We start from the raw sequence: 19,901 nt of genomic DNA, 5'->3' as shown, positions 1-19,901 counted from the left end.
GATTATAATTCAGTCTTCAGCTCCTCTCCCATCCCCCAGAAGTTATGGAGTGGGGCTTAAACCCAGTCTTCTAATTAAGGTTGTTGTGGTTTTGTTTTGTTTTGTTTTGTTTATTTTGGCAACTAGTCCTCATCCTGAAGCTGTTTAGGTGCCTGCCAAGAGTTGCCTCATTAGAACAAAGATGCTCCTGTTATTCCTATCACTTGGGAAATTCCAAGGGATTTAAGAAATCCAATGGATTTCAAGAACAGGGGACAAAGAACAAATTTATATTTCTTATTATATGCCCATGGTTAAGCCCAGATTAAAGAAGGTGACCATCCCTTGAGGGGAGGAGCAGGGAAGTCACATGGCTAAGATACACAGGGATAGGAAAAACTGTGCTATGTTCTGTACTCTACCACACATTGTTCATTACATTTTATAGACAGAAAATCTGAGGCACAGAAGTGCCATTTACCCTATACTACCATGGTATTAGGAGGCAGAATGAGAATTCGAACTCAGGCAGTCTGGCCCCAGACCTTCTGATATTAACCACTTTACTATACTTCCGTTTTATCAAGGTAGTCAATTTTTTAGAAATTCTTTGGGTCACTCGGTGGTGCAGTTAGTGAAGTGTCCCAGCTCTTCAGTTCAGGTTGTGATCTCAGGGTCATGAGATCAAACCCGGCGTCAGGTTCCAGGTTAAACATGGAGTCTGCTTAAGTTTCCCTCTCCTTTCCCCCTGCCTCTCCCCACCCCCGCACCTCCTAAAGTAAATGAATAAATTTTTAAAAAATATTTCTTTGCTTATACTGTTGTACTAGCTCTCAATCAGGATATCCGTAATTGAGAAATTTCTTTGTTTCCAAAAGATAAAGGTGAAGATTTACAAAAAGTAATGAAGACATACTGTTAAGTCCCTTCAGTTTGCCATGCATGAAATGTATTGAGCTGATGGTCTTATACTTGGGAGGTGGTGTTAAGTACAGAAATAGCTTTCTAAGTTAAGATTGACTATGGTAAGTGCTAGAAAAGAAGCACAAAGTCTCGTGGGAGCTTTTAATTCTAGATCATGCCCTCCTTGAAACCAGGGACTGTGTCTTTTCCTTTGTATCCCTCGCACATACAGGACTTGCACCAGAGTAGAGAGGATTAAATGATTAATATTGGAAATCTGGAAGGTACAGAAAGGTAGAAAAGAGAGACAAAAGAAGCAGGAGACAAAGGTCTTTTGGCTAGGGAAGATGAGAAAATGCAATCATTTGAGGGGCAGTGTAATACAGAATATCTAGAATTTGGGGAGATGGTGGGAAGAAGAAAAGCAATAGGAAATAAAGCCAGAAAGGTGGATTGGAGCCTCATATATGCTATATAATGTTAAGTGTCCTACTATTAGCTACCCATTTTTTTTTAAAAGATTTCTTTATTTATTTTAGAGAAAGAGAGAGCAAGGGGAAGGGCGGAGGGAGAGGAGAGAGAGAGAGAATCTCAAGCAGACTTCCTGCTGAGCCCAACACATGGCTGGATCCCATGACTTATGAGATCATGACCTGAGCCAAAACCAAAAGTCGTATGCTTAACCAGCTGAGTCACCTAAGTGCCTCTCAGCTAACCTTTTCCAAAAGATCTTTTACTTTTCTGAGAGCCTGTAAGAATGCTGAGGATTTCTGAGGTTGCTCTCCTTTCCTTCCTTCCTTTTTCTGAATGGAGAAGACCCACATTCTCCTGTGGCTTGCATCTTGTTAACATTTTGTTCATAGACCTTTGAAATAAGGCTCTTGAAAAAGCTACTAGAGGGACGCCTGGGTGGCTCAGTTGGTTGGGCAGCTGCCTTCGGCTCAGGTCGTGATCCCAGCGTCCTGGGATCGAGTCCCACATCGGGCTCCTTGCTCGGCAGGGAGCCTGCTTCTCCCTCTGCCTGCCACTCTGTCTGCTTGTGCTCACTCTCGCTCCTCTCTCTCTCTCTCTCTCTCTCTCTCTGACAAATAAATAAAAAAAAAAAATAAATCTTTAAAAAAAAAAAAAAAAGCTACTAGAAAAGTAGCCTCTGCCGGGCTTATAAGAGAAATCTGGAGATTTCTGTCCTCAGTTATGCTGAGGATGCTATCATATTGTCCGTCCTTGTTCGGGGCTTCCATCTGATTGACTTAATGCTGAAATCCTGCTGCTGGTGAGGATATGTATAGCTGCCTTTGGGGAGACCTGGGGTAGATCTCAAAATAGTGTAGTTTCTGCTGAAATTAATAGAGTATAGCTGGTCTTGTGAAAAAACGGGGGAAGTGAGCTCAGAACAATGCAGTTTTCGGCATATGCTGCTTTTAACATACTAGTTTCTGGGGTATACAATAACTGCTGTGTTCAATTTAACTATATGTTTCACTTCTAAACCTTTGTTTTTTCATCTCTGTGGTAGGCAGACCCCAAAGGAACCTCCGGTGATTCTTACTTTTGGTGTTTGTTTCTTTGTGTAATGCCCTCCTGTCAAATGTGGGCAGAAACTGTGACTTGCTTCTTACCAATAGAATATGGCAAAGATGACAGGACATCACTCTGGTGATGATGTTATGATGTATATAGAGTAGACCCAGCCCCCAATCTACAGTTTTAGTTATCCGCAATGTGGAAGCAGGTGACCATTCATCAAAAGATCAGTAGTAGCCTAATGCTGTGTCACATGCCTACGTCATCCACCTCTTTATCTTGTCATATAGGCATTTTATCATCTCCTCACAAGCAGAAGGGTGAGTACAGTAGAATAAGTTATTTTGAGAGAGACCGCATTTGTGTAACTTATTGTAATACATTGTTATCATTGTTCTATTAGTTATTTTTGTTAATCTCTTACTGTGCCTAATTTATATAGGTATGTATATGTAGAAAAAAACATAGTATATATAGGGTTTGGTTCTATCTGCAGTTTCAGGCATATCCACGGGGTCTTAGAACATGTCCCTCACATTTAAGAGGGGACTACTGTACTAATCCTTCTTACTAGCAGATATGCTAGAGACACTCTTCACTGTCTTAGAAGAAGCAAGCTGCCATGAAATAAGTCGTTGGGGAAGAGAAAAGCCCACATGGGAAGGAACTATGGGCAGCTTCTAGGAGCTAAGGGTGGCCTCCAGCACGAAACTGAAACCCCCAGTTTTGCAGCTGTAAGATGAATTTTGCCAACAGTCTGAGGGAGCTCAGAAATAGGTTTCCCTCTTGTGGAGCCCGCAGATGAGAATGCAGCCCAGCTAGCACTTTCCAGCTATGTGAGATCTCAGAGTGCAGGAGTTGGCTAAGCCATGGATGAACTGTGAGGGAAAAAAATGTGTTAAGCCACCCAGTTTGTGGTAGTTTGTTAAACAGCATAGAAAACTAATATATATAAAATACAATGTCACCTGCCTTTCATTGTTACTGTTAACTTTCAAGCTAATGTAACATACAGTAGGCCCTGAGGAACTTCAAAGTTTTTGAATCAGGCCTGGTATTATTTTAGTTAACCAGTTTTTAGAAGTATAAACCTGACAAGTTCACTGAGAAGTTAAGTCTTGCTGAATTACTTACTTATTTCTACAACTGTGTTAAATGAGTGGCTCCTGGGTGGCACAGTCGGTTGAGCATCTGACTCTTGGTTTCGGCTCAGGTTGTGATCTCAGGGTCGTGGGATTAAGCTCAGCGTGAAGTCTGGTAAAGATTCTCACTCCCTAACCCTTTGTGCCTCCCTGCTGTGCATGCTTACACTCTCAAATAAAATAAATAATGCTTTAAGAAAAGATTAAATGAGATAAGCCAGATAAAAAGACATTTTTGTCTAGTACAGTGCCTGGCACTTAGTAAGTGCTTACTCAGTGATTTGTCATTGCTGATCAACCTCATCTTCAAGGGGTGGGATTGTGGGGTATTAGGCTAAACTGAGAGGGAGGAGAGTGGGACTAAATGTTCTGTCTATATCTGAGCTAAGCCATAGGAGAGGGAGAGGAACCAGTGTCTGATTCTGTCTTCCTTTCCAATCCCTGATAATTTCTGCTTCAACTGACCTGTAGAACAACATAGCTGAAGTTAGAGAACTTTCTTCCAAACTGATGACTGAAGATGTGCTGAAACACATTAGCAGCTTGCTCCATAGCAAAGAAATGGAAGTCAGCTATTTGGCTGCAGGCATCATAGCCCACCTGACATCTGACAAACAGCCCTGGATGTCCCAGGACCTTCAGAGGAGTGCTCTTCTCCAGGATCTGGTACAAGGACCATACCTCTTTACCAACTCTGGAGTAATCTCTTCTTGCAGGAAACTTACTTTTCTAGATAGTAAGAATTTTAGAAATATATGTTCATTGTAGAAAATGGGGGAAGCATAATAGAAAAGTACAGAGAAAATATTCTGAATCCCTCCTACCCTACCATCTGCTGCTAACCTTGTTAACACTTTGTTACATTCCTTCTGGTATTTTTCTTTTATAAAAGTTTCACATGCAGGGGTGCCTGGGTGGCTCAGTCAGTTAAGCGTCTGCCTTCGGCTTAGGTCATGATCCTAAGACCCTGGGATGAAGCCCCATATCGGGCTCCTTGCTCAGTGGGAAGCCTGCTTCCTGCTTGTGTTCCCTCTCTGTCTGTCTCTCTCTCTTTCTGTCAAATAAATAAATAAAATCTTAAAAAAAAAAAAAGTTACACATGCGAACAGTTGTATATGGCTTTACCAGTTCTCTTTCCCCCTTTCAACTCCTTTTCAAGCTATTTCTTTTGGTATTTACCTCCATTATCTCTGAATAACATCTTTTGCTACTTCTTGACTCTGCAGTAATAGGCATTCTCTGTTCATTCATTTTCCCACTCTGGAAAATGAAGATGATTCTTCTCCTTGTCCCTATGCACACCATTTCCTATATTCCAACTATCAGTCTCCTTTCAGTATATTCAAACATATTCTATCCATTTCACCTTCTCAGAGACTTCTCTCCCACAACCTTCTGTTTTCTTTCATCTGGTCTCCTTATTTGTGTGTCTGTCATACTGCTGTCATTTTGGAATATTCCATTACTGTGATCCTGGGGATTCTCTTTGCCTCTCTGGTGTTGGATTCCTTGTTTTTTTTTGGATTGTATTCCTTCTGTTTTTTTGTGTGTGTGTGTACTCCCTTATTCTGTTAGATCATATCTAGTAGTTTCCTAAGAAGAAATGCATGAAATGGAAAACTTCAGACCTTCTTTGTTTGAAAAGGCTGTTACTTTACCTTCACATTTAATTGGTCACATGGCTGGGTATAGAATTTTAGGTTTGGAATATTTCCCCTTCAGAATTTTTAAGCCACTCCTTCTTTGTCTTTTATTTCTTGGTATCACTGTTAAGAAGCCACATGCCATTTTCCTTTGGGATCTTTAAGATCTTTGTCCTCAGTGTTTAGAAATCTCAGCAGTGTGCCTTGATTTAGGTTTATTTTTTTTCTCCTGTGTTGGCTACTTATTGCTCTGGAAGCTTGTTTCCTTTAGTTCTGAGAAATATATTTCTCCCTTCTCTCTTCTTCCTCCTCCCTACCTTCCCGCTTCTCCTTCCCCCCCCCCCCCCCGGAATGTCAGCCTTCGTGGACTCATTTTTTTTTCTTACCTATTTCCCTCTTTGTCCTTTTTTTAAAAAATCGTTTATATTTTGGGGCGCCTGGGTGGCTCAGTGTGTTAAAGCCTCTGCCTTCGGATCAGGTCATGATCCCAGGGTCCTGGGATTGAGCCCCACATCTGGCTCTCTGCTCAGGAGGAAGCAGGCTTCCTGCTTCCTTTTTTTGTTCTTTGCTTCTTTTTTAATACAATACTGTACTCTTTTTCCATGGTTGATATTAATTTGAAGTTTTGTTTTTGTTTTTAAGTTTTTCTCTTCCTTCAAGGTCTCTGTTTCCTGTAAGTTGCTTTTTTCCCCTATTATGTTCCTTTATGTTACAGATTTTCTTAAAGTATATGGTGATCTTCAGCTGTCCAGTCATATCTAAGAGTGGAGTTGTTTGGAAGCTGAGTGTAGATGGGTAGAACTTGTCAATTACGGGTTTTACTTAGAATGATCTTGATTAGTCATTGTCATTGTTATTAGATCTTTTGTCCTGAACTGGTTGGAATTTACCTGAGGAAGAACCTTCTGTTCTTCTGACTGAAAATTAAAAGCTTGGTTCCAACTGCCTTGGCCGTTAGAGGATGAGAGTTGAGGACAGAGGACTCTCAGCATTTATCATTTAGATTTTTTTTTTTAAAGATTTTTTTTTAATTTATTTTTTTTTTTTTTTTTTTAAAGATTTTATTTATTTATTTGACTGACAGAGATCACAAGTAGGCAGAGAGGCAGGCAGAGAGAGAGGAGGAAGCAGGCTCCCTGTCGAGCAGAGAGCCCAATGCGGGACTCGATCCCAGGACCCTGGGATCATGACCTGAGCCGAAAGCAGAGGCTTTAACCCCCTGAGCCACCCAGGTTCCCTTTTTTTAATTTATTTACTTGACAGACAGAGGTCACAAGTAGGCAGAGATGCAGGCAGAGAGAGGAGGAAGCAGGCTCCCCGCCGAGCAGAGAGCCCGACACGCGCGGGGCTCGATCCCAGGACCCCGGGATCATGACCCGAGCCGAAGGCAGAGGCTTTAACCCACTGAGCCACCCAGGCGCCCCTATCATTTAGATTTTTACTTCATCTCCTGTTGTAATCATGGTACTCCCAACCCTCAGTTGTTCACAAGGTTGCCCAGTCCAGAAATTTTTGTTAGGGATAGTAGAGAAGACCTGGGAGTCTTGATTCTTTAGTACTTTCAGCCATTCCTCCTGTTTTCAGTCCTGCCTCTGATCTCACTTCCTGAAGTATCTGGTGTGCCAAATTTTTAAGTCTCTTGGGGGTTCTGTTCAAATTGGTTCATTGTTTAACATTCCCCAGTGCTAGATCTAGTAAATCAATTACCATTTTCCTTCTGCTTTGTTCTTGCGTGTTTGCCTTCTTTTATCTTTTTTACTATTTATACTATTCTGTTCATGGGATTTAGGGGAGGAATGAATGCATGTTCAATCCTGCATCTTTGTACAGAAGCCCCCTTTTACTGCACTATTTTCTACATGACTTTGTTCATATTTTACATATATGATGTTTATCTAATTGATATTTTGGCAGGTAGGATACCTTAATTTGGGTGATCATTCCCATATTTTGAAAATTTGTTTTTTCATATATATGTAATTATAAATGACATGAAAAGCCTATTATGACTTTTTAAAAATTATGGAATAAAATACTAGAATCTTGGTTTCTCTTTTTGTGTAGTATGCTACCATCCAGAATTGGCCAAGTTCAAGTTGTAAGATGACAGCATTGGTGACTTACAGGTAATCTCGTGATGGTGTAGTACTTCTCTTAAACCTTGCCCTCATTTTACTATGTAGAGGCCATGGTACAATGATAAAATTATTATAGTCAAATAACTTTTTGTTCAAATCCTCTTTCTGTGATTTTGGAAAAATCACTTTTAGAAGCTCTCTGAGACTCAGTTTTCCTCATCTGTAAAATGAAGCTATCTGATAGTGTGCAAGATTGAGGATGAAATGAGATGTTAAATGTAAAGAGTGCCTAACACAAATGCAGTTTCTTAAACGTCAGGTTCTGATAATGCTCAACAATATATATGTCTCAGTGAGGACATGACCCTATGTGGAAAAGGTTGAAAATAATTATTCTATTTCCAACACTAGCCTGAGTTCTGAATGAACTTCTTTGTGCCTTTTTAGATCCTTCAAGGCATTTTTCCCACTCCTTGGCAACTTCTCTCAACCAGCAGTTCAGCTCTGGGCACTATGGGCAATGTATCATGTCTGCAGTAAAAACCGTATGTATTCAAAACAATAGTTCTCCAGCTATTTTTCTGTATAAAGAATTAAGTTCACGATAGAATTTTGGAAATGTGTTGACCTGTGTACTGAATTTAACTCTTCCTTTTTTTTTTTTTTTTTAAAGATTTTATATATTTATCTTAGAGGGTGTGAGAAGGGGGAGGGGCAGGAGGTAAGAATCTCAAGCAGACTCCCCATTGAGCATGGAGCCCAATGCAGGACTCTTTACCTCATGACCCTGAGATCATGGCCTGAACTGAAATCAAGAGTCACATGTTTAACCAACTGAACCACCCAGGTGTCTCCTGAATTTAACTCTTTTAAAAAAGAAATTGGAAAATGTTTCTGTTTAAAAAATTCTACAGAATTGGGGGAATGGAGTAACTGGGGAATGGGCATTAAAGAGGGCACTTGAGGGCGCCTGGATGGCCCAGTGGGCTAGGCCTCTGCCTTTGGCTCAGGTCGTGATCCCAGGGTCCTGGGATCGAGCCCCGCATCAGGCTCTCTGCTCATCAGGGAGCCTCCTTCCCCCCCTCTCTCTGCCTGCCTATCTGCCTACTTGTAATTTCTCTCTGTGTGTCAAATAAATAAATAAAATCTTAAAAAAAAAAAAAAAAGAGGGCACTTGAAGTAATGAGCACTGGGTGTTGTATGCAACTGATGAATCACTGAATTCTACCTCTGAAACTAATACATATATGTTAACTAAACTGAATTTAAATAAACATTTAAAATGCTATAGAATTATATATTTGGAGGTGGATTTCAAGCTGTATAAAAAGTGAAAGTTGGCTCCCACTCCTATTCCCCATAGGCAAATACAGTTAATAATTTGATAACTATAACTGTCCTTCAAATACTTTTCCTGTGCACATGCTGTTGTTAAAATATACTATATGTAAATATGAATGTTTTTAAACAAAATGGGCTCATTCTGTGCATGCTGTCCTATAGCTTCCTCTTTTCACTCAACAGTTTATCATAAATAATACTTTTCCTATAGTAATACATACATCTGCCTCTTTGTAATGGTTTGTGGGAGCCTGGAGGGCCAGGAATCAGGAGCTGTTTCCCAGTCAGATTAAATGTTTTTCCATGTTTGGCTGTTTTGAGCATTGGGGGCTTACATTTTCTGCTAAGGATTATTGTAAAAAATTTTTGTTTTTATTATAAAAGCAATATAGGCTATATTTTTATTTTTATTTATTTATTTTTATTTTTTTTAAAAGATATTTATTTGACAGACAGAGATCACAAGTAGGCAGAGAGGCAGGCAGAGAGAGAGGAGAAAGCAGGTTCTCCACGGAGCAGAGAGCCTGATGCGGGGCTCGATTCCAGGACCCTGGGATCATGACCCGAGCCAAAGGCAGAGGCTTTAACCCACTGAGCCACCCAGGCGCCCCTATAGGCTATATTTTTATACTAAAAAACTGAAGAGATAACTTTTAGAATTAATTAAAAGATTAGCTACCAACAAAAGTATAAAATACCAAAAACAACTTTAACAAATACGAGACCTGTATGCAGAAAATTGAGAAATAATTGAAAAACCTAAAGTGATTATGATGCATACTATATTCCTAGATGGAAAGACTTATTAAGAGAGAGATGTCAGATCTTTTCAATTTATGGATATACTACAATTCAAGTGGATGAGTGTGATATGAGGGATCTGAAAATTACTCTAAAGTTAACCTGGCAGAATAAACAGGAAAGAACTGACCAAGAAAAATGGTTTTAAGGAGCTTGCCTTAACACTTCTCTTTAAATTGTAAAAAAGTATTCTCAGGGCTTCCTGGTGGCTCTCAGTGATGTGTCTGCCTTAGGCTCAGGTCATGATCCCAGGGTCTTGGGATCCAGCCCAGCATTGTGCTCCCTGCTCAGTGGGGAGCCTCCTTCTCCCTCTGCCCCCTGCCACCTCCCCCACGCTCGCTTGCTAGCTCCCTCACACTCCCAAATAGATAAAATCTTAAGTATTGGGAATGGTCCTGGCGTATGAACAGATGCAGGCAGATCTGCCGGTCAGAATGGCCCTGGAACAGACTTTAGTATATAGCAATGACTATAACAACTAGAACCTTGTTGAGTACTTTCTCTGTGCCAGGCAGTGTTGCAAGCTCTTTATGAGTTAACTCGTTTAATCCTCACAACAACTAGAAGAGGGTAGCATTATTATTACTATACTACATCTGTTATAGATGAGAAAACAAGGCACAGAGAAGTCAAGTAACTTACCCAGAGTTAAAATAGCTAGCAACTGGCAGAGAACTCCATAACACCATTATGAATTAAACTGCTTAGTATTTCTTCACTATATGGATCCAGTCTGCTTTAGATGGACATTGTTTCTACTCTTTTCTATTATAAGCACTAGTTTAGTGAGTATTAACATAATTCATATATAGTGAATAGCCATATACACATATCTATCAAGTGAAAATGCATATGTGGCTAATTAAGAGGACAGATGCTAGAACCAGACTCTGTTCTGTTCCCAGTTTCTGCCATTTACTAATTGTGGGAACTTGAGCAAATAACTTGACCTCACTTGTGCCCCAGTTTCTTTATCTGTTAAAACGGGGTTAAAAATACCTAATTCATAGGACTGTTATGAGAATTAAGTGGGTTAATACTTGTTAAATATTTAAAACACCGCTTGGCTCATAGTATTAGCATTTGTACATAGCATACTATTAGTTCACACATAGTACATAGCATTTGTTACATATATCATGTTGCAAGTGTGTGAGTTCATCTGCAGAATACGTAGAATTGCTGAGTCAAAATGTTAGGAACATTTATAATTTTGATAGGTATTGCTAAACTGTTTTCCAGAGAACTGATTCCCAGTTTTCATTCCTGCCAGCAATGTATGAGAGCTTGCCAGTTGCCTTACATTCCTACAACAGTGTTTAGTTGACTTTTTGATCTTTACCAATCTAAGGTGAAAGTGATAGTCTCATTTCAGTGTGGTTAACTATCTTATATTGAAGAGTCCTTTTCTTTTCCTTGAATTGTCTATTGATATTCTTTATTCACCTTATGTCTACTGTTTGTTGCCCTTTCTCTTTTTAATTGGAAAGAACTCTTACAAATATTTTTTTCCCTCTTTATCATCTTGACTTTGTTCTTTGTGTTTAGTCAACCTTTCGTTCTATGGCCTCTGGACTTCAGGTCACAGTTAAAACTTTTCAAAATTGATAACAATTCTCAGCTATTTAAAAATATTGCTCTTTCCCTATATTTTCCTTGTGGAATATCTATCAGAAGTCTCTTTGTACCTTCTCTCACTTTATCCTACACATCCTGTGGACTTAAAAAATAGTAATTCCAGGGGCACCTGGTGACTGAGTTGGTTGAATGTCCGACTCTTGATTTCCACTCGGGTTGTGATCTCAGGCTTGTGGGACTGAGCCTCACATGGGATTCCGTGCAGGGTGTGGGGCCAGTTTCTCCTGCCCCCCTCCCCCCCCCAAAATAAATAAATAAATAAATAAATATTTTAGAGATTTTATTTATTTATTTGACACAGAGAAAGAGACAGCGAGAGAGAGAACACAAGCAGGGGAGGTGGGAGAGGAAGAAGCAGGCTTCCCACTGAGCAGAGAGCCCAATGAGGGGCTTGATCCCAGGACACTGGGATCATGACCTGAGCTGAAGGCAGCTGCTTAACGACTGAGACACCCAGGCACCCCCAAAATAATATTTTTTAAAAATGTTTAAAAGAACAATTTCCATGTCTTTGTTTCTTTGTGCTACATTCTTGGTAATTGCGGTGTTTTTTGATCATTATCTCTCTCTGTGTCTAACTGGCTTTTGGACTGGTTAAGAGAATCCTTTTTGGGCTGTATCATGGACATGTTCCTTCAGCAGTTTTGTATTTGCTTCTGTCAGGTGCTCTAGAGGTTTCTCTGGGATTGGACTAATTTTTATGTTTACTTCTCAGCTCAAGGGTTCCCAGAACATTTAGGTGTAGTATAAATTCAAATCCTATACCAGCTTAGTACTATGGTTTATGAATTCTTGGGAAAGACTTGTCCAGCCCACTCCTTTTTACCCACCTAGGGCCCAGAACAACCTTAAAGATGTTTCATTGTTTTATCCCTCCTCCTGTATAGTCCTTTGAGGGACCAGCTATATGCACTGAAATATATTTTATTATATACATATTGCTTCTAACTTCATAAGTTAAGACCTAAATTCTTGGATTTTGAGAATCCAATGAGGCTTATCCAGAATAACTCTAGGCAGTTACATGAGCTTAGGTGTTCTCTGCTCTTTGTATCTGGCTCCTGAACAAATCCTTTACTTTGTACACATGAATATGCATTTAAATTTTTTGTTATATTTTGTCCAGCATCTGGTGTTTTCAAGTTACCTAGCTAGACATAATGCCTGAACTTGACAAGTTTATTATGTATGTAATAAATGAAGTTCTTACTCTTTTAGCTGGGATTAGAGATTTTGAAGTTTAGAGTCATCTGGAAGTAAACATACTAAAATAATCATTTGTTATTGCACTACACAAGTCAAGCATTATTTAAGTTTTGACATATTCCTTTTGAATTGACTGATTTTATCTGTTAATTCTTATGTCGGGGGCTTAATCCTTGGTACCCCTTTTTCTAAAAGGTGAATGTGGTGACTTGAGAATATTTAAAATGCCAGTTTGTCCACCAGGTTTCTTTGTTTGATTTTCTTTCAGCCAGCAAATACTGCAAACTGTTAGTTGAAGAAGAAGGATTGCAGCTTTTGTGTGACATCCAGGAGCACAGTGAGGCAGACTCCCAAACACAGCAGATTGCAACCTCCATTCTAGATGACTTCAGAATGCATTTCATGAACTATCAGAGACCCCCTCTGTGTTGAATGCCCTTCTTAACCTGTGGGGCTTCAGAGGTGTCTCAGTGTCAGGACTTCTGCCTTGCCAGCAATTGAGTGTTGAAACCAGTTGTCATTGGAGCTTGTGAGTTGGCTGCCTCACTGGCCTTTTATTGTTGATTTTCTGTAGACTACAGAAAGGTTGGATTTGAATGACAGCCGTAATCCCAAATCAAGTTGGAATCATTCTGCAAACACCCCTTCAGTAGTTTTGAAAAGTCAAGTCTTGGACTCTGTGGGAAGATCTATGAGCTTGTGTTGCAACAGCACTGCCAGTTACTTTTCCTAACCCTGGCCAGTTTCTTAACTCTGGGAGTTTGTCAGAAGAAGGGGAAAAGAAAGACCTACAGGGAGACCTTGGTATTTATGTTAAATTTCATGTTTGAAAGAATATCCTGTGTTGCTATTCCTACTTATGTGAGGCTAAGAGAAAAGAAGTATGTAAAAAAGTTCTGGAAAATACATGCTTATTGGAGGCAGAATTTCCATTGGAGGGGAGGAACAAGAGGTGGGGGAATTTTTTTTTTTTTAAATAAATACCCAGGGTGCCTGGGTGTGGCTCAGTTGCTAAGCATTTGCCTTTGGCTCAGGTCATGATCCCAAGGTCCTGGGATCAAGCCCCTCATCGGGCTCTCTGCTCTGCGGGAAGCCTGCTTCTCCCTCTCCCTCTCTCCCTGCTTATGTTCCTTCCCTTCAATGTCTTTCTCTCTGTCAAATTAAAAAATTATAATAATAAATAAAATAAAATAAATACCAAAGTATCTTCCTCTTATGGGGGTAGAGGGAAGAAAAAAAATTTTTTTTTCTTTTTTTTTTTTTTTCACCAACTTTGGATATTCTGCCTCTGGCCTTTCTTCCTTCAACTTTACACATTCGATTGAGTGAATGTGACATTCTGTGTAAGTGGGTGTGGTGGTGGAAAATAGTAGAACTTAGGAGTTCTAGTAGAGTGTTTGGTGAAGACTATATGGGGACTGTAAATCTTGATCCTGTCAAGTTTTGATTTTGTGGGACTGTGACCAACCCAAGAGGAAGAGGAAGCCAAAAAAATACTTTGCTATAGATTTTCAAGAGTGCTTTGCCTAGCATGGAGGCAAGAAAAATAGGGGCTTTTAAGAACCAACCTCAGCTGCACTGCACACTACCAGAAGCTTCTGTTTTTGTCCTTTGCAAACCTCTGTGGAACAGAGTATGAATTCCTTCCTTATTACTGACAGCTAATGAGATGGATCTTGCCATTCATCTGTCCAAAGAACAAAAGTAAATTCCTTTATGATGAGTAGCATATTTTCATACTAGGTATTTGTGCTTTTAGCTGGCTGGACTCTTTTTTTTTTTTTAAGTTGGGTATTCATCCTTTTTTTTTTTTCTTAAGATTTTATTTATTTATTTGACAGAGATCACAAGTAGGCAGAGAGGCACGCAGAGAGAGAGAGGGAAGCAGGCTCCCTGCTGAGCAGATTGCCTGATGCGGGACTCGATACCAGGACCCGGGGATCATGACCTGAGCCGAAGACAGAGGCTTTAACCCACTTAGCCACCCAGGCGCCCCTAGCTGGCTGGACTCTTAACTGGAGTACTGTATACCATCTTTTGGAATCAAATGAGGCTTATCCTTATATTCCAAATCCTCATATTCCAAATTCTTGCTCACCAGCATCCCACTTGATAAGGGGAATTTGTGACCTGTTTCTTCCTACAGTTCTGACACTGCATTGTATTTTCTCTTATTCTCTATTCTGCTTAATTCCAAAAGGCTGTCTTCATTTCCTGAACTGGGTTCTAGTACTTTAGAACATTCTGTTACCAAATACTAGCTCTTGTTAATGTGAGAATGATGTAGGAATTAGTGCCTGTTTAGGCATCCCTCCAAGTTTTATTTCATTCACAGCAATCCTCTGGGATAGATAAATTGTATTCTCCCCATTTAACAGATGAGAAAAAGGATGTTCAGTCAGGTGGTTACTTTCCAGAGTGGTTACACCCAGTGCATAGTTCCAGCTAATGTGGTTCATTCTGATTTTATGACCTGGGCTCTTCTGTGTTACTCTTCCTTCCAGGAACACAGCGTTGGGCACACTTGTATTTAGCAGCATAACAACAATGTTACTGGTATATATCTGTGCCCTTGGCTTAGTGTCTCTAGGCCAGGCCTAGGCTGGGGAAGCTCAGATGAATTAAAAAATGACCGTAAGGCCAAAGCTTAAGATGCAGCCTTCTCTTCTCCTACCTTGGTACAAGAGGAAGGCTAGCTAGTATGCATGTGTTTATTAGCCTCCATCATTTCTAAGTGTGTTATCCTCCCACTCACCTTCACTCTTGCTGTTCCCCCTCAGCCTTCCACTCCTTTCCACAATGCCTGTTGAACCTTCATGCTTCACTCCGCTGTTACCTGCCCATTTCCTGACCCTCCACTCTCCCCCTCAGACTTAACTGCTCCCTTCTCAGTGCTCCTGAAGGCTATGTACCACAGCCATCAAAGATTGCGTGGCACTCTATATAGTTCACAAAAGGTTTTCCCAGTGATAATTTCATTTGGTTCTCGCAAGAACACTGAACATTAATAATAATTCCGTTTATTGAATATGAGGCACAGTTCACTTTCTTTCACAAGCACTCTTTTCTTTTTTCTTTTCTTTCCCCTTCCTTCCTTCTTTCCCATCCTTGTTCCCTCCCTGCCTCCCTTCCTTCCTTTCTTTCCTCCTCACAGCATTTTTGTTTTGCAGATAAGGCAGCTGAGGCACACAATGAATGGCAGTCTGATTCCTGATGCCTGTTCGACTACTGCCAGGGTTTGTGTAGTATCTCTATTGTACAGAGGAAGAAACTGGAGGCTTCTTAGAACCTTTTGCCATCTCTGGTGAGCACCTAATAACTGAGAGCCAGAGGTCAGGCCTGAAAACCAACAAGAAAAAGGCCCCGAGTGGTCTGTTTTAATCCTTAGTTTGCCATTTGCATAGGGAGAGACAGATAGGCTCCAAAGCCAACTTGACCCCAGCGATGATTTAGTCAGGATGAGGAATTATGAAGGCAGCTGTAGGTAGCATGGGCAGTACCTTGGTATGGAACACCATTCCAGTTGTTTTATATCTATCCTTGTCCTTGTGAGGAGACTGAAGCCCGGAGAGGTGAAATGATAAACAGTCACCCTGCAGATTTTCCTTCTGGATCCTGCCCTGGAAGGCAGGCATCTCCCATACTTATAGTTAAATGGGAGTCACTTGCCAACAAATCTGGGGGGCCGTTTCTCCCTGAAGGCTGCCATGCCCTCCAGGCGGTCCTGGGTGGGGATGTTCTGAAACAAGACAGAGTATTAATTTTGGGTGGAGTTGCAGGAACAGAGGCCAGTAAAGACTTGCTCAAACTTGTCTACCCCATGACAAGGTCAGAGTCCCAGTTCTTTCCATTGTCTCTTGGACAATGAAAATTGTCCTCTGAGATAATGCCTCAGTGGCTCCTTGGTCTCCTGGGGAAGGTTGGCTACATCTCTAGCATCTTTGGCCTATCCCATTAGTCTCTTGCCCACTGCTTACATGCCTTTAGAGAGCTCTGATCGCCTGCAGCCATCTGACATGCGGCTATTTAGTAGAGAAAAACAGTTAAGTTTTTCAGTAAGAAATCTAGCTTTGAGTTCTGCAAGTTCCAGGACTCCTTGTTTAAGAGCATTCTGGATATTTGTTAACCTGGAGATTAGTATTTTTGATTGACCCAGGAATCCAGGGCTAAGTAAGCCGCAGGTCACCACCACCCCCACCACCCCTTCCTCCCTCACCCCCACTGAACACACACAGCCTGCAGGTTATAACCAAGGCCTTGACATCCTGACTCCAGCCTAGCCTCTGCAGCAACCACTGGTACAGAGAGTGGAAGTGGTGGTTTGTCAGGTACCTGCCTGTGTGCTCTTTGATTCTGGGGGCAGAGTATACACTGTTGGATGGCCTAGGAAACAGTCCTAGAGAGCAGTGTGGTTTCCCTAGGACTGTCCCAGGCTAATTGTAAGAGGGAGTGGTCCAGAGTCTAACTTTTCAATTTGGGAGGAACCATTAAATTGGTCACATATTGTACAAGGCTCCCCAGTCTGGCCTGGCCTTGGCTTGAAAGTGTGTGCGGACTGGTAGCAGTTACGTACCTGGGCATAGCATATGCCTTCAATGGCCATCCCTGATGCGATGTCCACCTGTGAGAAAGAAGTGGTGCCTGGATCAGCCTGACCTTAGTGCCAACCATCCTACTGCCTGCACCCCCATTTCCTACTGTTCATGGATTCCTCCAGCAAAGTATAACTGAGCTTATTGTAGGCTAGTCCCTGTGAACAGAGATGATTATGATCAGGAATTTCCTACCTGGAGAGGGAACACCATTTGTAACAGTGATAAAACAACGTTGGGACAAAGGGCTGGGGAGGACGGCACTTGGCCTGGAGAACTAAGGAGAAGGTAAGCGTGAGCTGTGTTTGCAACAGCCAGAGTTCAGTCTTCACATCTGGCTGCATCCCCTGCCTCCTGTCCCTCCTGTTCCTCCTGGGAAGGGAACTTCACAGGCTTTCATTGCCCGAGGGAATAACATCCTAGGCTCTGACAACTTTCCAGCGTCTACTGCCCAGTACTTAACTGTTACTATCACTTACAAGCACTGTCCTAAGAGAATCACCATATGTGTATAAATTCAACTATTACTGCTACTATACAGCTGAGAAATCACGCATAGAAAGTAAAGGTCAGGGGCACCTGGGTGGCTCAGTTGGTTAGGCGGCTGCCTTCGGCTCAGGTCATGATCCTGGAGTCCCGGGATCGAGTCCCGCATCAGGCTCCCTACTCCATGGGGAGTCTGCTTCTCTCTCTGACCTTCTCCCCTCTCATGCTCTCTCTCACTCTCAAATAAATAAATAAGATCTTTAAAAAAGGGGGTGGGGTGGGGAAAGAAAGTAAAGGTCACAACAGTATATAGAAAAGCAGGTCTTTGGACCCAGGCCAGGCTAGCACCAGAGCCTTTGCGCCAATCTCTGTGCTGTGTAGTTTCATTCATTCCTCACTCCTGTTCAGTCAGGTTGCTTATTTATATACCTCTGTGCTTTTGGTCATACCTTTCTCTTTTTCTTGAACCCTCATCCTTCCCAAGTCCCAAATCTACAAAACCTCTTTAACCCAACAATATCCAGTAGTAGCCACTAGCCACATCAATATCACAGCTCTCACCCCTTCAGGGTGTCTGCTTGATACCCCCCCTTCTTTTAAGTAACCTCTTCACCCATGTGGGGCTCGACCCCAAGATTAAGAGTTGTATGCCTTTTTTTTTTTTAAAGATTTTATTTATTTATTGACAGATAGAGATCACAAGTAGGCATAGAGGCAGGCAGAGAGAGAGAGAGGAGGAAGCAGGCTCCCTGCCAAGCCCAAGGGAGCCCAATGCCGGGCTCGATCTGAGGACTCTGGATCATGACCCGAGCTGAAGGCAGAGAGGCTTTAACCCACTGAGCCACCCAAGCACCCCAAGAGTTGCATGCCTTATTGACGCAGCCACCCAGGCAACTCTGCTTGGTATCCTTAACCTTGTATTAGTGATTCTGTGTGTGTCTGTCCTCTCTTCCCACCTTGGAGACAGTGACCATATTTAACTGATCTCTGTCCCAGTTCTCAGCTCAGGTCTAGATTCAGTGTGTAATGAGTGAGTTGACGAGTAAGTTATTTTAAGGATGAATTAGCTCGCGTCTGAGACCTATCCTTGAGGCTTCCTTACCACCAGCACAAACCCAAGAACATGTGTGGCCTGGGAGCCACACAGAGCTGTATTCTTATTATTCACTTGCTCTGTGACCTAAGACAGGTCTTTTACCCTTTCTGGACCTCAATTACCTTCTGTCTAACAGAGAGAGATGACAATAAAATGTAATTCAGAATGTCACCTTGCCGAACTTTACATTTCATGGGTGGGTAAACTGAGGCACAGAGGGAGAGGTCAGACTCAATGTCTCTTAGAAGAGTCCAGTTTCTGAGTTTTTTCCAGCTGTGTTCTTAGTCTGCACTGGCATGAAAGCAATGCCTCCCAGCCACCCCACTGACTAGTGGACCCAAATCCTGACCCAGAACCTACTCACCTCCATTCCTCTATCAATGGCTACTTTGCCCAGCCGCACAGCAATGGGTGCCTAGGGAAAAGAGAAAAGGCTAGGTTGAGGGAATTGGTGCTAATGGTTGGTGGGGGAAAGGGTTTAAAAGAAAGGGACATAGCTTCATGGTGGGGAGAGTCATCAACAGGGAGATCAGTCTGAGTCACTTTTCAGCTCTTCTACTGTGTTACTGACATTTTGTTGGTGTTAGTACTTACTACTTCTCAGTTGATACTTTTTCTTTTTTTTAATGTTCAGTTAGCCACCATATTGATATTCTTATCTATAATGAAGGAAGCCTAACTGATCCTGAGCCTCCCAATTCTGACTATCTCAAGTTCTTGTCATTTAATCCATCCCACCAGTGTGTATAACATGCTACAACTTACAAAATGTTTTCCTACCCACCCTTCAAGGATGGTGCCATCTTTAATTGAGGCTCAGGAAGGTGAAGCACTTGGCCATGTTTGTCTAAAGAGTGGTGAAGCTTGGATTTGATTTCCAGTCACCTTTCCCACTGCTGCTCCATTCCCCTACCCCTCTCATGTTGGCAGATGCGAGCCTCCTCTGCAAGAAGGTTTCATACCAGGGGCGCCTGGGTGGCTCAGTGGGTTAAAGCCTCTGCCTTCAGCTCAGGTCATGATCCCAGGGTCCTGGGATTGAGCCCTGCATCGGGCTCTCTGCTTAGCAGGGAGCCTGCTTCCTCCTCTCGCTCTCTCTGCCTGCCTCTTTGCCTACTTGCGATCTCTGTCTGTCAAATAAATTAAAAAAAAAAAAAAATGTTTCATACCAGCAGAGTAAACAAAAGGTCAAGATTAGGATCTTGGGCTTTGTGGAGTCAGACCGTCCTGGGTTGAGATCCCAAGGGGGCATTTTACATAGCCACTTGGAAGCAAGTGCATCAGAGTGGCCACCTTTGCCTCATTGCTCTTGCTTCTAATTAACTTGTGCCTCTCCAGGCTTGGCCCTCCATCCCCAGCCTCACATCGAGGCAAAGACTGCATTTGCTTCCTCTATTGCTTGTATTGTGTTATTTGAGGTTTTTTTAAGTACAACTTTATCAGAAAAAGATTTTTAAAGTCTGTTAACAGAGAAG

The 19,901-nt window shown here is 41.8% G+C and overlaps 2 protein-coding genes across 5 annotated transcripts in view; one reads left to right on the top strand and one right to left on the bottom strand.

Annotated features, from left to right (window-relative positions):
• ZYG11A (zyg-11 family member A, cell cycle regulator) overlaps positions 1-13,527 on the top strand; it is a gene marked incomplete at its 5' end in the record, with an annotated part of 66,101 nt that extends 52,574 nt beyond the window's left edge. Inside the window, 5 exons of the mRNA XM_080801704.1 lie at positions 2,697-2,726; positions 4,020-4,214; positions 7,256-7,317; positions 7,717-7,814; positions 12,524-13,527. Of these exons, the coding sequence (XP_080657830.1) occupies positions 2,697-2,726; positions 4,020-4,214; positions 7,256-7,317; positions 7,717-7,814; positions 12,524-12,687 (549 nt within the window). The 3' untranslated portion in view covers positions 12,688-13,527. The remainder of the gene's footprint in view (positions 1-2,696; positions 2,727-4,019; positions 4,215-7,255; positions 7,318-7,716; positions 7,815-12,523) is intronic.
• Positions 13,528-15,259: 1,732 nt separating this feature from the next.
• The window catches only part of ECHDC2 (enoyl-CoA hydratase domain containing 2), a 28,774-nt gene continuing 24,132 nt past the window's right edge, over positions 15,260-19,901 (bottom strand). For all 4 annotated transcript variants that reach the window (XM_080803075.1, XM_080803072.1, XM_080803073.1 and 1 more), the window contains exons 8-10: positions 18,794-18,844; positions 16,829-16,876; positions 15,260-15,994 (exon numbers count right to left, since the gene is read on the bottom strand). In XM_080803075.1, coding sequence (XP_080659201.1) covers positions 15,917-15,994; positions 16,829-16,876; positions 18,794-18,844 — 177 coding nt within the window. In that variant the 3' untranslated portion in view covers positions 15,260-15,916. The remainder of the gene's footprint in view (positions 15,995-16,828; positions 16,877-18,793; positions 18,845-19,901) is intronic.

This window comes from Martes martes, assembly GCF_963455335.1.
Source record: "Martes martes genome assembly, chromosome: 4".
In the NCBI taxonomy this organism is placed as follows: Eukaryota; Metazoa; Chordata; class Mammalia; order Carnivora; family Mustelidae; genus Martes; species Martes martes.
Note: the sequence above shows the minus strand (reverse complement) of the source record. Positions and strands in the feature narration are given on the sequence as shown.